The sequence below is a fragment of the Brassica oleracea genome, chromosome C2 (assembly GCF_000695525.1).
Source record: "Brassica oleracea var. oleracea cultivar TO1000 chromosome C2, BOL, whole genome shotgun sequence".
NCBI classification, from domain to species: Eukaryota; Viridiplantae; Streptophyta; class Magnoliopsida; order Brassicales; family Brassicaceae; genus Brassica; species Brassica oleracea.
This window is the reverse complement of record NC_027749.1, coordinates 11907743-11923167: the sequence shown is the minus strand read 5'-3', so window position 1 is coordinate 11923167 and position 15425 is coordinate 11907743. Positions and strand designations below refer to the sequence as shown.

Sequence of the window (15425 nt, the reverse complement as noted above, 5' to 3'; positions counted from 1 at the left end):
TTGCGTATGCGAGGAATGCTGGGATGATTCCTTCTGCAGCTGCTTGATTGATTTCTCCGTGCAGGTATGAGAGATGAAGATTGTTAATTTGTGGAATGTGATTGAATAGTATAGTACTCTTGGGAGCTTGACGATGATGCAAAAAACATAGCTTTTTACCCATTTTCTTGTTGAGATAATAGAGTGGTAAAGATTCTGGTGTAGTTAGGCTCTGTTAGATGAACAATGTCATCGTCATCTTTCATCATGTTCTTTGTTATGTAGTGAAAAGTGGTGTACGAGAGATGAGCTTGAGTAGATTGATGCAAAAGGATAGGTTTAGATGATGTTGTGTGAGGATGATAGTGACTGGTTATATACCTGATGCTCAAGGGTAACTCCAACGTCGAAGGAGTTGTTACTTGACTCAAGAAAACACAGGTCCCTTCTTAATTTGCTTATATTGATTCTAATGTATGTTAGGTCACTGCTTAGTGTTTGCATCATATCTAATTCTCAATTTCACCATCATGTTCTTCCAATCCGTGGTCATAGGAGAGTTTTGAGTACTGGAATTCTTTCCACCCGATGACCGTTTATGGTGATGGGAAACAAACTTGAAACTTTCATTATATTTCCCTAAGAACCCCGCCCTAAGAAACCGTGGATAATGATGGTCTAAGTATGCATAACGGAACTAAAGAGACCTTAATGCTGACCACACATAGATTCATTTTACGTGAGGAAGACATCCACGTTGAGGTCAATAGAAAGTTGGGACTAAAACGTTAGTGAAGACATCCACATGAGGTCAGCATTAAAATCTTTCCTAATAATTTAAAGATTGTATATACAGTATACGTAGCGGCCGAGAATATGTCAGAGCACCCGCAACGCGGGTTCGTGATGAATCCTAAGCGCGATAACTTAGGTAAAAGCAATTAAAAAAATAATTTTAAAATGTCGTAACCGAAGGATTGATCCTAAACTAAGGGGTTTAAGGATCAAATCCTTAATCACGTGGCAAGGCGGGAGTGGTCGTGGTAGGGGTTGTGTTTCGTATGTGGAAAAAACATTCATTCTCTTTCTCCGTCTCGAAAAAAAAACTCTCCCGAAGGCGAAAGGCGATTCAGAGATCGTGAAACGGTGAAGGTAAATCGCGTGCTCTTAACTCAATATTTTTGGATTAGGTGTTGATGCATGTTGATTAGTCAGTTCTAGGGTTCTATCGTGTGGTAAAAATCGATTTTAGGTTTCAAATCGAATTGGGGATTTTTTTCGATTTACGGTTTTCGTCTAGGTTTGTTATTTTCTGCATCTCGAATCGGTTCTTTGTTGTTTGAGAGTTCTATCGTATGGTTTTAATAGATATAGGGTTTGAAATTGAGTTGGGATTGACTTCTGGATTGATTTACGTTCCGTGAAGAGTTATAAATAATTTTACGGTTCGAGATTGATTTGTAAATCGATTACGGGTTCAGGATAGTCGAAACCATTTGTGTTAAGCTATCCTTATAGCTAATTATGAATCTGATAACATGATTTTCCTTGCAGGTTTTGAAATGGAGGAAGAACTTCGCGATAAGAAAGCACAAAAAGAGTACTACAACATGATCGATTTTGTTGCAAATGCGCAACAGGGGATTCCCAAAATTTGCCCCTGTGGATCAATCACGAAAGAAACCGTTGATGAAGATGATACGTACGACTACCTCCCGGGAAAAAGATACTTTATCTGCAAAGACTTTGAGGTATGTACTGTAATTAATCTGGTTATTTTTATGGTTCATATTCTGACAAATGTTTATCTTTTTTTGCAGAATGATGGGCTGCATTTCAGGCAACCATGGGTTACGGCTATTCATGAAGAAGTTGAGAGGCTCAAAGAACGGTATCACGAGCAGGCGAAGCTTCTGAGAGAGTGCCAGGCAGTTAAGGTGAGTGATGAGTGATCTGTTATGTCTTTAGGACTTTACTTATATGTGGGTAGGACTATAGTTCTGTAATAACTGTATGATGTATGTTCAGGACGAGGTGAGAATGCTGCAGGACGAGGTGAGAATGCTGCTTATGCGTGTGGCTGAACTCGAGAGAGCCCTGTGAGGTTAGTGGATTAAATTATCCTTCATCTCTGCCTCGTGTGAAATTAGTAGGAGTTTGCAAATAATATCCATACTGCTTCATTAAATCTCGCTTTCAAACGAAAACTTCATTAACTCACTCTCTAGCTGTTATGATAGGACAGTTTCCTACTAGGATTAAATAGAGTTGAACTAAAGATCCCCATTTAATCTTCTGCGTTTCTACAAGAGAAACACAGAGTGAAATCCGAAAATGGAAAACTCCACTTGCTTTGTAAACCTTTTAGCTAGCCAAGGGTGTGTTGAGCTTGACTCATCGGAACCCCTTTGCTTTAACAGCCAATGTTCCGATGAGTCTACTGTCAAAGAGAGGAAGAAATGGACACCAAAGGAGGATATAATCCTCATTGGTGCTTGGCTCAACACCAGCAAAGACCCTATAGTCGGGAATGAACAAAAAGCTGGTAAGTTCTGGCAGAGGATTGTACAGTACTACAACTGCAGTCCTCAGCTGGTTGGGACAATCCCAAGAGAACTTGGGCAATGCAAGCAAAGATGGGCTAGGATCAATGATTTGGTGTGTAAATTTTCGGGCTGCTACGAGATGGCATTGAGGGAGCAGAGGAGCGGGCAAAATGACAACGATGTGATGAAGGCTGCTTTGGATATCTTCTACAATGACCACGGCAGTAAGTTCAACTTGGAACATGCGTGGAGGGAGCTTCGACATGATGTGAAATGGTGTTCCACCTATCTCGAGAAGGAGAGCGGTCGGGAGAAGCGCAAAGCAGTTGCTTCTGATGCTCAAGGGTCATTCGCGGAGCCAGAAGAAAGACCCATAGGAGTTAAGGCAGCTAAGGCTGGTAGCAAGAAGAAGAAAGGTGGAAAAGAAGAAGAATTGGAAAAGATAGAAGGACTGTTGGCGCTCAAAAAACAAATCTCTAGACAGAATGTGCTAGAGAGTTTACTTGCAAAGACTGAGCCACTAGATGACATGGAATTAGCTCTGAAAATGAAACTTATGTCTGAAATGATGTGATGATTGTTAGCTCTAACTTTAGTACACATTTGCTGTTCGTTTCACTATGTTTAATCATCTCATTTTCTCTATTTCAGGTGATGTACAAGACCATGTGCCTGACGAAGACAAAAGCTGCTGTCTCTTCCTTATGTATTCACGGGATGCTTGTTTTTTTCTCTTATTTTTCCATGTGAACCTAGTCACGGGTACTTTGTCTGTTTATTAGCTTTGTATTTATAAGTCTGGTTGTAGACTCGGCGAAGAGCTATCTCATTTGCTCTTCTTGTACTAAAAACTTGTTATGATGAAATTTTAATTTCGAGTATCTGCGTTTCATCAACCCTTCCCTTCATATTTGTATGCTCACGGCAGGTATGGTCACTGGTTTGTGTTGCCAGTATGATAGTAGAGTTTTGTGTTGCTTCTCAAAATACCAATTCAAATCTTTAGTAGGCTTCAATCCACCATCGAATATTTGATATTGTATAAGGTTGATACAATGATTGATTGACAACCTAGAATTAGATGATTCTGATATATAAGGTTGATATAATGGTCCAACTATTCGTACGCACAACTATGGTTTTGGTTTTAACAAACTTTCTTTTGTAGATTTAAGAAAGGATAGTGAAATATGGGAGATGAAGGAAGAGTATCTACGAAGACCCACTACAGAAGATCTTCAACGACTACTCGACATTGGAGAAATACGTGGCTTTCCTGGAATGGTTGGAAGCATCGATTGTATGCATTGGGAGTGGAAAAATTGCCCAACTGCTTGGAAAGGACAGTACACACGTGGATCAGGAAAGCCGACAATTGTCTTGGAGGCTGTCGCTTCACAAGATCTTTGGATATGACACGCTTTTTTTGGTCCACCAGGTACCTTAAACGATATTAACGTCTTCGATCGGTCACCTATTTTTGATGACATTTTACAAGGTCGAGCTCCAAGGGTACAATACGTGGTCAACGGACACCAATATGATATGGCGTACTACCTCACTGACGGTATATATCCAAAATGGTCAACATTTATCCAATCTATCTCACTTCCTCAAGGTCCTAAAGCAGAGTTATTTGCTAAAGTTCAAGAATCAACCCGAAAAGATGTGGAGCGGGCTTTTGGAGTATTGCAATCTCGATTTGCAATAGTGAAAAACCCGGCTATTTTGTGGGACAAGAAACAGATAGGGATGGTTATGCGAACATGTATCATACTTCACAATATGGTAGTAGAAAATGAACGCAATGGATACACTCAGTATGATACATCTGAATTTGAAGAAGGAACCTCGACCAGAAGTTCGAATGTGGATGCACCCAATACTTCCGAGATGCCTCCAAATCTCGCTAATATGCTTCTTATACGGACTCATCTTCGTGATAGGCAGTTACATGAACGATTGAAAAATGATTTGGTAGAAAATATTTGGAACAAGTTTGGTAATGATGAAGATGAATAATTATTGTATGTTTGCATTTAATCATTCAATAAATGAATTTTCAATTTTAATGTTTTGCAACTTTCATAATTTTTAATTCTTAAAAAAAAAAAAAAATTATAAGGACTTCATAGTAGTAACACCATTGGACATATAATTAGGATCAAAGTCCTTAACTATTCAGAAAAGAAAAAAAAATATTAAAATATGGCTAAGGACTCCAATGGTGGGTAACACCATTGGAGATGCTCTAAACGAGCAAGAAAAACGTGAACTGCATAAGACAAGATGGTCTTATCGGTGGCAGTATTATATAGAAAACACGTTTAAAATTTTAATACTGCCACTAAAAGCGACAAGAGTTGACCCCTTTTGCAATTTTAACCAAAATATCAGTCACACAAATATTCATATACTTTAAGACATTGATCATATCGTGGCTTTTGAGTTTCGACCAATATATTATGGATCATGAGAACGTATGTAATATCATATAAATATTTCAATAATGTACCTTTATAAAATTAATTCATGACCCAATAGTATAAACATATGATGGCCTTTGGCTTGTTGATAGGTGTGATCCAACAACTAGTTGACAGGTGGACCTTTTTATCTGTTTTTATAAGTTGGATCACACCTATCAATAATTAAACATTGGGGACGTTTGCCCTCATATATGCTCAATGAACTAGTTTGGAAAACATATGAGGGTTCTTATTGATGTTTAAATGTCTCGCATATTTAAGTTATCTAAAACTGTACCAAAGGGAAAAGGTAACATTCAAAATAACTTGATAATGTAAGCTTTGTTTAAGTTGATGAGTGGCCTGAGGACTAAGCAATCCTCTCATGTCGGTTCGAATATACATATTTAGGAATTTTGAACTCCGACGAGATGGTTTCTTTTCCCCACATAGATAAAGGCTAGGTTGTCGATGTAGAATGGTTTATTTCATCAAATTCCATGAAAAATATAATTTTTTGTTGATTTTTAATGATCATTCTATTTCTTAAAACTATCAGTGATATGGACACATATATATATGGCAGAGCCTACTGTGGCTAAAGCTGGTAAAGCTAAAACTTTAGGCACCAGAAAATATTACATATTCTCAGGGAATCAGTGACGCAATGTTTATTTGGTGCGGGGATAAAAGTGCTCTTTAAAGCTTTATTTTGCTTTAGGTGCCATCACACATTGGTCCGAGCCATTGGCATGGTCTTGGTTTCTCTTTGGAAAGACAAGACTGTTTCCTCAAAATGAATGGTAGTGATGCGTCCGGTTGAATTCACGTTGTTTCTTTGATCAAAAAATTGTAGACGTGTGCTATATAATTTAACTAGATGATACTCCGCTATGAACGGTATATGAAAAGAAACATATTAAGGAAAAGCATGGAATAGGGTGTACATATATAATTTTTGTTGAAATTTATCAAATAAAGTTAATATGATCAATTTAAATATTAAATAATTACATTACATGATTCGTGGTTCAGGTGGGTATAATGTTTTAAACCGATTTTGTGTGCATTACGTGAAAACCGGAATCCAAATAATTGTAAACCAACTTTGCGATTTGAATACGGCTTTGACGTTTATGCTAACGATGTATTATCGGTACAGCTTTGACACTAAAAACATATATATTAAAGTTGGTGATGCAGCGGAAGCGTTCAGGGAGAACCATTGAATTTAAGAATACCGGAAAACTAGAATTTGAAAATACTTTTCTCAGTATTCTAAAAGCTCTTTAAAGTTTAAAAATAGTTTTTTCTGTAATTTATTGAAACCACTTTTGAAAAACTCTTTTATTAATAATCAATCAACTAATGTAGCAAGAGCTTTTAGGGATAGATTCAAATCCGTTGATTCTAAGAGTATCCAAAAACTAGGGTTTGAGAATACTCTTCTCAATGTTTAATTATATGGGGTAACTCAATTTGCGCTCTAAAAAAAGTAATAAAAGATGAAAAAAACAATGAAAAAAATAAAATAAGGATTTGTTATAATATTCTAACTCTAATAAAAATTACATTTGTAATGAGCCGGATCTGGTGTATCATAAGGGATTTGTCTTTTCTATTGATTCCTACGGATTGGATCAAAGACAATTCTTGAAGGAGGTTTTCAACTCTAGGGATGAATTGAAAGGAAAAGTTCTTTAGGATTTGAGAATACACTTTTTAGTGGTTTTTATACAAATCTCTTTACGAAAACTTCTTTTATTAATCAAATTAAAATTTGTCTACAACTCTAGGCATAAAAGCTTATTTATATGAAAATGAGATAACCTTACAACTATTTAAAAATCCTTAAGGTAATTTTAACTAATTAAGATAAATATCAAAATAAATTATAAACTAGATAATTAATATATTTAGAATATATTCAAATATCTTTCTGCATCAGATGGCACAAACATGTTACTTGAAACGGTCCAATTAATTTATCTAGCAAATTATTGTATTTATTACATTGTCTGTGAGGTGAGTTATCGTGATGACACGTCCCCATAAAAAACAATGTTACAACTTAAATAATGATCTTCGATTAATATACAGAGGATATATGTCTAACAGCATTGAATATGAAAGATATTGTTTTACTAATTGTAAATGATTTAATTGAAATAAACAACTATATATACAAGTATCTTCTATAATATTCTTCATCTACAAAATATAAAACAATAGCATTTAACTATATATAAGTCATTTTAAGCCAAAAAAAAACTATATATGTCACTATTCGACGTCTACGATAATATACTCTCTCATCCACGGTAGTGTTACAAAGTAGTCACCTGCTAGCTAAAAAAGGTCGACGTCAATTTAATCCTGGTTCTGAACTGTCAAGTTAATGTGTTTAGTGTATACCCCATATAATCTTGAATTTTGTATTCATAAATTATTATGTTATCAGTAAAAAATACTCTTTAACCTTTTGGTCATCAATTTAAATTTCGAAAAAAAATATGCTACAAACCTCAATTTTTTTAACTCCTTTTTTTTTTTTTAGTTTTGTAACTTTTATGTTTCTTTTATAAATAAGGGTACAAGTAACTGTTTCTTAGTAGTATTTTTTTTTACCTAGAGTTGTTTCTTAGCATTATATTTCATTATTGAATTATATTTCATTTGACTTTATACAATGTAGAAGAATGAATAGAATTATAAAGACTCTTGGATATGTAATGCCTATTTATCATTTATTTCCATATATTTTGTATTTGTTTATTTCTCACCATTTATAAGATCTGAATTTCACTTTGTTTTCTATTCAAAACTTAAGTTTGGAATAAAATTTTATTCAATTTTTCATTTTATAATATAAAATAAAAATTCTTTACTCTAAAAATAGAGTAAATAATTGTTTTTATTCATCACTCTGCAAAATGAAGTATGGTTGAAGTAAAACTCAACTTCAAAATAGAATTATTCAGTTTTAAAATTAAAGGAAAAAATGGAGTAATGGTCGAATCTAGTGAATTTTGTAATTCTTTTCCTTGAAACAGGACTAAAAATATGAGAAATTCTTGGGTTCACCCCCTAGGGTGAACCTTTAGATTCACCAACCAATAGTGTTTGAGTAATTGATATTTGATATCTTTTAAGAAAGGAAACAAAATTGAATTTCCAAATAAGATTATATTTTTAAAATAAAACAATAAAAATACCTAAAAATAGTTACAAAAAAAAATATATATATTGTTAAACCGTTAGCAAAATATTAAATTCTATACCCTAAATTCTAAACTCCAAACCCTAAATTATAAACCTTAAATCTTGGATAAACTGTAAACCATTGGAAAATTTTAAACCCTAAATCATACATTAAAAACTAAATCTTAATAACACTAAACCCTAAACCCTAATCACTAAACCCTAAACCCTAAACTCTTGGATAAACCCTGAACCCTTAGATAAATCATAAACTCTAGGATTTAATTTTAAAATATTTAAAATTAAACCCTAGAGTTTATGATTTATCCAAGGGTTTAGAGTTTACCCAAGGGTTTAGGATCTAGTGATTAGGATTTAGGGTTTAGTGTTATTAAAATTTAGTTTTTAATGTATGATTTAGGGTTTAAAATTTTCCAATGGTTTACAGTTTATCCAAGATTTAAGGTTTATAATTTAGGGTTTGGAGTTTAGAATTTAGGGTATAGAATTTAATATTTTGCTAACGGTTTAACAATATATATATTTTTTTTTGTAACTATTTTTAGGTATTTTTATTGTTTTATTTTAAAAATATAATCTTATTTGATATCAAATATCTAATACTCAAACACTATTGGTCGGTTTCTCTAAAAATATAGCAACTGTCGTTGAGTAAGAGATTGATATAAATTTTACCAATCAGCCTTTACACAGAGTTGTTCTGCGTGTACTTACATCGTACCCATGTTCCTGTTTCTTATAAATACATACTCTTTTCTCTCTTTTTCCTTCGCACTTGCAAAACAAAATTTTAATTCTTTCTCGTAATTCTTCTTGCATGGCAATAACCCTTTTGTCTCACGAGGTATCGGACCTCTGTATCGGTAAACCGCCACTACGTTGTCTCTCAGCCGTCACAGCCACCGTCGCTGACGCCATCGCTTCTCTCAAATCCTCCGACGATCCTTTCCTCAGCGTCTGGAGCTGTAATCACGACGAAACCAATGATGATGACGACAACAAGAAGTGCGACTGCGAGTGTTTGGGTAAGATCTGCATGGCGGATGTGATCTGTTACCTGTCTAAATTCGACAACAAGGTTTTGTCTCTTTCCTCTGCTTTCAATGCATCTGTCTCTGTTCTTCTCCATAAATGTCGTTCCATCGTCGTCCATGTCCAATCTTCATGCAAGTATGTGACAATACATCAAGATCCAGGCATTGCAATGCAATGGGTTTCTTTTTTTCTAGTTCATGAGATTCAAAAATTGATTTTGGTTTTGATGTTTCAGGTTAGCTGAAGCCATTGATCTGATAACCGGAGGAGCACAAAATCTGATTGTTCCGATTCAGACAAAGAGAGGACAGCACAAGGTTCTGACCCGAAAAAACGCTGTCGTTTCGCTCACCACCACAACAACAACACACAAGAACAGCCGCCAGTTCTGCTGGATCACCCAAGAAGACATAATTAGATTCTTTCTTGGTTCCATCAGCGTCTTCTCTCCTTTAACTTCGATGTCTGTCTCCGAACTCGGCGTGATAAACAGTTCACGCGCTTTCCTCGCCGTGGATTACTACTCCTCAGCTGCCTCTGCCGTTACCGCCATTTCTCTTGCCATTGCCAATAATATATCCGTCTTGGTTGTTGATGGTGGATGCGATGTAGTAGAATATCCACGTATAGCTCTAATCGGCGAGATTCTGCCGATGACACTCGAGTGCTGCGATGAAACAGCGGCGGCAGCGGTTGCTACACTCTCCGCCGGAGAGCTAATGACGTACATTGACGGTAGTGGTCCGCTGGAGAGTCACGTAAGGGTCGTCAGGAATCGTCTTGAAGAGAAAGGGATGGTGGGTTTGATCTCACTCGTCGATTCCTTGTCGGGGTCTTCTTCGTCGGATGAAGAATCTCCCACAAGGAGGAAGAAGCCATATGGTCGGTCAGTGAGTAGAGCGGCGAGGATGGCGAGGAAGTCGGTGGCCATAGTGTGTAACCGGAAAAGCTCGTTAATGGCGGTGATGATACAAGCGATTGCTCGCAGGGTAAGTTATGTGTGGGTGGTTGATGAAGATGGTTGTTTTATTGGTATGGTTACTTTTGTTGATATTTTGAAACTTTTCAGAGTATTTTTGGATGATTAAAACTAATCACCATCATCATCAGTTTTACTACTTTTTTTGTTAGGTTTTGCATAAACAAATCCATAACAAAACGTTGTAAGATTTTTTTTTGTGTGAAAGATATGTTAAAAGTTCTTGAAGAATATTTCGGTTTGTGTGTTCTTAAATCTGGTTTTCAGATCTCCGTGACAGTCCTAAATCTTGATTTTCAGTTCATAGTCTCTCTTACCACATGGACCATCGTTTGATTATAGAATTAGAGAACAAAATAAATATAGCTAACCAAGTGATGATCTTTAACATGATCATATGTGTTTTGATTATGTGTACATATTTGTGTACATATTTGTTTTGAATCAGTAATAATGTTTGTAGACCACGTGCATCAGTTGCAATTTGTGTCTCACGCCAATCCTAAACCTAAAGAATGCAAAAGTTGATGAGTCTCTGTCTAAAAGCTTTGTGAGAGTGACATTATTGAATCTAAATGAAAAAAATAGAAACAGAAAAAGCCATCAAGTGTGCGTGAATCGTGATGTTGATTTTAGTAAATGAAAGATTGATTCTCTTTAGTTAATTAGTACACACTTGACTTTACATTTGTTTTTTTATGAACACACACTTAACTATTAAGATCCAGCTACATATGTCCAAAAAGTGATACACGTTCGGTCAAATGCCACATGATATTAAAATCATCCATTGCGTTTGGTACTATGTTTTAATATGTGACCTCGTGCGTTTTTGTCTCGTTTAGTCGTTTTGATTGTGAAAGTTGACGGTTTAAAAAAAGTTGAAAGTTGGTTGAGTAATGAAACACTACTTGTTGGGATTCATCAGTGGCTACGTCAGAGAGTCTGTCATGAGCGTCAGGATGGATTTGGTGATGGAAATCAAACAAGATTGAGTTACTTAAACCAAGACAAGAACATCATGTTAGGAAAAGAAAATGTCACTTTTATGGAGATATGGAAAGGGGCGAATGCCCTAATTCGACTAGGTTAACCTAATAGACTACTACTAGATAAGAGGACCTCGTGTGTACTCTTTCTTCTTTGTCCAATAAAAGACCTAGCTTGGTTTGTGAAAGAAAGAGAGGTTCTATATTCTTTGTACTTTAGATTATAGTGGATTCCCTCTTGCCAGACCCCAGTGGACGTAAACCATTCTAGGTGAACCATTGGGTAAACAATTTCTTGTGTCCATCTTCTATCTTTTCCGCATTCTTCTTCTTATATCTATTATTCTACAAACTCAACTTTCTTACTTACGTCGTTAATTACATCAGAGAGTGTATCGGCAAGTTTGTGTGTTTGATTCTGGTTCTTGAGTCAAACGGTTTCGTCCCCATGGGTTCAACACTACTATTAATTTGTTTAGAGATTATCATATCGTGTGAGAGTCTGACATCAATGCATGTAGTGTTATTTATGTATCCTACATACGTTCAGACTAAATCTAATCATGACTTCGTTAGTTAATGTGGATATTGGAAAGGATCTTAGCCATTGTGCCGGAGATCCTATTTAATAACCACTGAGACGAAATGAAACTAATAGTATATGATGTGGTTTCAGTTCTGGGGATACATCCATTAGCTTCGAACCTCATGATATTAAAAAATTGTGGATATTTTTTTTTGAAAATAAAAATTGTGGATATTGTGTACGACAAAAAGACAGAAGATATAATTCTTTCATACAAAGTAAAATACATGGTGAGATAGTTGGTGAGATATAAAGAGATGGCTTTTTATGTCAAAAGATGTCAGAAGACAAACCTCCAAAGCCAAAGCACAAAACAAAGGGAAAATAGAATCCCAAACAAAGGAAAACTACCAGTTAAAAAGAAAATCTGATCAAATCAAAATTTGAGCCATAATCACCTAGACAAAACTAAAGATTTCTTTTATTTGATTTTCATTTCTCATTTGATGTTTTTCATTTCTCTTCAAACCTGCTCATACAAAGATTTCTTTGATTATAACATCAATTTTTTCGAGAAATAAACAAAATATTATTGTTTTATTTGATTTTCATTTCTCATTTAATGTTTTCAGTTAACTAGTTTTGCATTAGTGATTCGTTATATGTTGAAATTCTGATTGTGTAATATTTTTTCTAGTTTTGGTATAATCATTATTCTCAATGAGGTGAGAACTACAATTGCAGGGGAGCTGGGAATATGTCTGGTTGCAATGGTTTAATAAGCCTTAATACGACATATATCTGATGGTAGAATTAATACGCCTTAATACGTACATATAATGAGCGATGAATACATATATATATATCTCGACGAAACGTTTCTGTTTTGTTAAAACATAACGCTGAAACGTTTCACCTCCAGGCTCCAGATCTTACACATCACAATTTGCTATACAAAAAGAAGGGAAAAAATCTTGTTTTTTCCTAGAGAAGCAGACGTAATAACTGATCCAAGTGATAATATGAATATAATCCTGCAGAGTTGAAGCTCTAAAGAGATCCTCTTCATGTTTTCCAGAGTTAATCCCACGTCCCGGCGAGTAGCTATTGAAAGTTAGGTTTGAGATAGTAATTAATAAGTAAATTAGGGACAAATCAGGTGAGAAATCTTGTTTATATTATAAGTAAACTAGATCTTTTTTCCGCGCTACACGCGGATTGTATCTTATTAATTTATTCTACATATATTTAAATTATTTAGCAAAGTTTGTAAGAAAGAAGTTAAATGTTAGATTTTGTAGAAAATTATAATACTTAACAAATCATTGAAGATGTTGGTGTTACATACAATACTTAATTCATTTACCAAAAATTATTTATGAGTAATTGTGTTGTCAACCTCATAAATTTTGTTATCTACAACCTAATAATAAAATCATTGTTAAAAAAAAGTTATTTATCAATTAGTTGGTGAAACATTGGATAATTGTTTTTTTATAAACTCAATTCCTTTGTCTTTAGGTTACAATCTTCGTAAAATACGGTAAATTTTGAAAACTCTAACACTTATATAAGATATATTATATAATAGTTTATATCTTATTATATAAGTATGGTTTTTTAAAATCTCTAATTAACATGTTGGTGGTACGTGACAATTATATATTTAAGATTGTGATATGTGCAAAAAATATCTCATAGTTTAAAATATATACTAAGATAATAACAAAAACATTTTTTTAAGAAGTTATTATAAAAATATTATTTAATTGTAATTTTACATTTTCAAAACACTAAAAAAATATAATTCCAAAATATGAAATGATAATAATTTTCCTTTTAATATTGTGACATGTGTTAAGATACCTCATGATTAAAATATACATACTAAGATATTTAAAATTAATTATTTCAATTAATTTTGAAATAATTAATTGTAAAAATTATTTAATAGTAAAAAATAAAATTTAAAATTATATAATAGTATTATTTAAAGAAAATTTCCTTTTTAAATATCCTTAAAAAATATTCGTAAAATAATTTATTTAATACCAATTTTCATTTCTAAAAATTCAAAAGAAAAGATAATTTTTAAAAATTATATGAATTATATATTTAAGATTGTGATATGCGTTAAAATTAAAAAATATATATATTAAGATAATAAAAAAATAATTTTATAATCACACCATTGATGCTAAAGTAAACAAATTTGATGTTTGTCTTGCAATATATTTAATATTTAACTGACTATCAATAATACATATTGATTGGTGGTGTGTAACATTAATAGTTTGAATTGTTGTTTTTAATTTGTCTTAAGAAATATAAAAAATAGAGAGAGTTTACAATTCTATATGTTTCAATTAACTAATAATATTTTGAAAAATATTTAAAAGTTAAATAGATATAAAAAATAATATACTATTTTAAAACACCATAAATCTTGAAATATAAATACTAATCACAATTTATGTAAGGAAATGGATTGTTATTACTAAAATAAGTCTTATGCCGATATATACTGAAAAATCCAAGAACTAATGTGAAAAAATCATTTTTTTATGTTTTCATGAAATTAAAACATCAAATTAACTCTGTGCACTACACGGATGTGTATCTAGTTTTTAAATACACGTGGAAGAAAGTAATATAATGGTTTAGTTGGTTGGAATACTGTAATATGTTATTTTTGTTGGATATAAATAAGTGGGGTGAAATTGGTCTTCGTAGCAACAATTTAGTTTTGATTTATGTTTTCTTTTTTCATTCTGATAATCTTCATTCTGATTATTTCTATACTATATAAACAAACTATTTTATTTTATTAATTATATATTTCCTCTAGTTTTGAGAGATTGATGTGTTTTGATTTGCATATATATTAATAAAAAGTAAACACATACTTATTAGTTTTTGTTAATTTCATCTCCTTCTCAATAAGGCAAGATCTCACGAATGGTTAGCATCTTGACCTGTCACCTCAAATGCATTGACCATGGCAGAAATGTCTTGGTTTTGAGCCACCCTAAACCATTTTTTTGAGTCAGATGGAGTTCACAACTATCAATTAAAATGAGTAATGAAGTGATGTGTAAGACTTCTTGACATCTACTCGATGTCCTGCTGCTACCTCTCCCTGGTCAATTTTATAAAACACAGTCTCTCTCAGTTGGTTCTAACAAACAATCAATAATGCATGTCAGATTATCAAGAAAATTTGATTACCTTTGGGTTGATTATGAATATCGTTCCCTTGGGGATTCCGAGTTTGCTGTAACTCAGGTCATCAGTGTCTCTGTTTCCAAATCCAGCGTAGAACGGGTTATAGTGCTCTGGGAAAAGCTTCTTGATATCCTGCACATCATTAAATTTGTAAACTTGTTCTTATCTAAACACATCCCTTTGGATTAACCGTTCTCTCTTATGTCAAAGATAAACTTTTACCTCCAAACATGCGATCTTGAATTCGTGAGGTGCTCTTCTTATTACTGCAAGGTAGTTATAAAATACATGAGTTAAAAAAAAAGAGATACTTATTATCAAGTAACAGAAACATTAACATGCTAATAATGAATCTTCAAGGTATTAAGATTAATACCTTCACGGTACAATGCTGGAAACAACCCGTCTGGTGAAATGACTACAGGACCGTTCGGTAGAGCTTTTCCGTCCTGCAAG

At 33.5% G+C, this 15425-nt stretch overlaps 2 protein-coding genes and 1 long non-coding RNA gene across 8 annotated transcripts; 2 read left to right on the top strand and 1 right to left on the bottom strand.

Annotated features, from left to right (window-relative positions):
- Positions 1-1046: 1046 nt before the first annotated feature.
- Positions 1047-3288, top strand: LOC106326187 (glutathione S-transferase T3-like). 6 transcript variants are annotated; one of them, XM_013764208.1, is made up of 4 exons: positions 1047-1131; positions 1534-1730; positions 1800-1916; positions 2008-3280. In XM_013764208.1, the coding sequence occupies exons 2-4, from the start codon at positions 1542-1544 to the stop codon at positions 2080-2082; spliced, it is 381 nt and encodes a 126-aa protein (XP_013619662.1). In that variant the 5' UTR covers positions 1047-1131; positions 1534-1541; the 3' UTR covers positions 2083-3280. The 6 variants fall into 5 exon arrangements, with proteins under 6 accessions (XP_013619662.1, XP_013619659.1, XP_013619661.1 ...); XM_013764207.1 differs by having other exon boundaries at positions 1054-1730; positions 2008-2083; positions 3177-3288; XM_013764204.1 differs by having other exon boundaries at positions 1054-1730.
- A 5744-nt stretch (positions 3289-9032) lies between these two features.
- On the top strand, positions 9033-10338 carry LOC106326668 (CBS domain-containing protein CBSX5-like). Its single transcript, XM_013764583.1, has 2 exons — positions 9033-9385; positions 9486-10338. The coding sequence occupies exons 1-2, from the start codon at positions 9033-9035 to the stop codon at positions 10336-10338; spliced, it is 1206 nt and encodes a 401-aa protein (XP_013620037.1).
- A 4382-nt stretch (positions 10339-14720) lies between these two features.
- Positions 14721-15425, bottom strand: LOC106326106. Its single transcript, XR_001267145.1, has 4 exons — positions 15346-15425; positions 15192-15235; positions 14973-15101; positions 14721-14883 (listed from the first exon to the last, which is right to left on the bottom strand). It is a non-coding gene; the product is annotated as an uncharacterized LOC106326106 (long non-coding RNA).

Bases quoted from the DNA above. Each gene is read 5' to 3' on its own strand.
- LOC106326668 (XM_013764583.1), top strand. From the start codon at position 9,033: ATGGCAATAACCCTTTTGTCTCACGAGGTATCGGACCTCTGTATCGGT. The intron at 9,386-9,485 runs GTATGTGACAAT...TTGATGTTTCAG, and splicing joins CATGTCCAATCTTCATGCAA to GTTAGCTGAAGCCATTGATC.
- LOC106326187 (XM_013764205.1), top strand. From the start codon at position 2,314: ATGGAAAACTCCACTTGCTTTGTAAACCTTTTAGCTAGCCAAGGGTGT.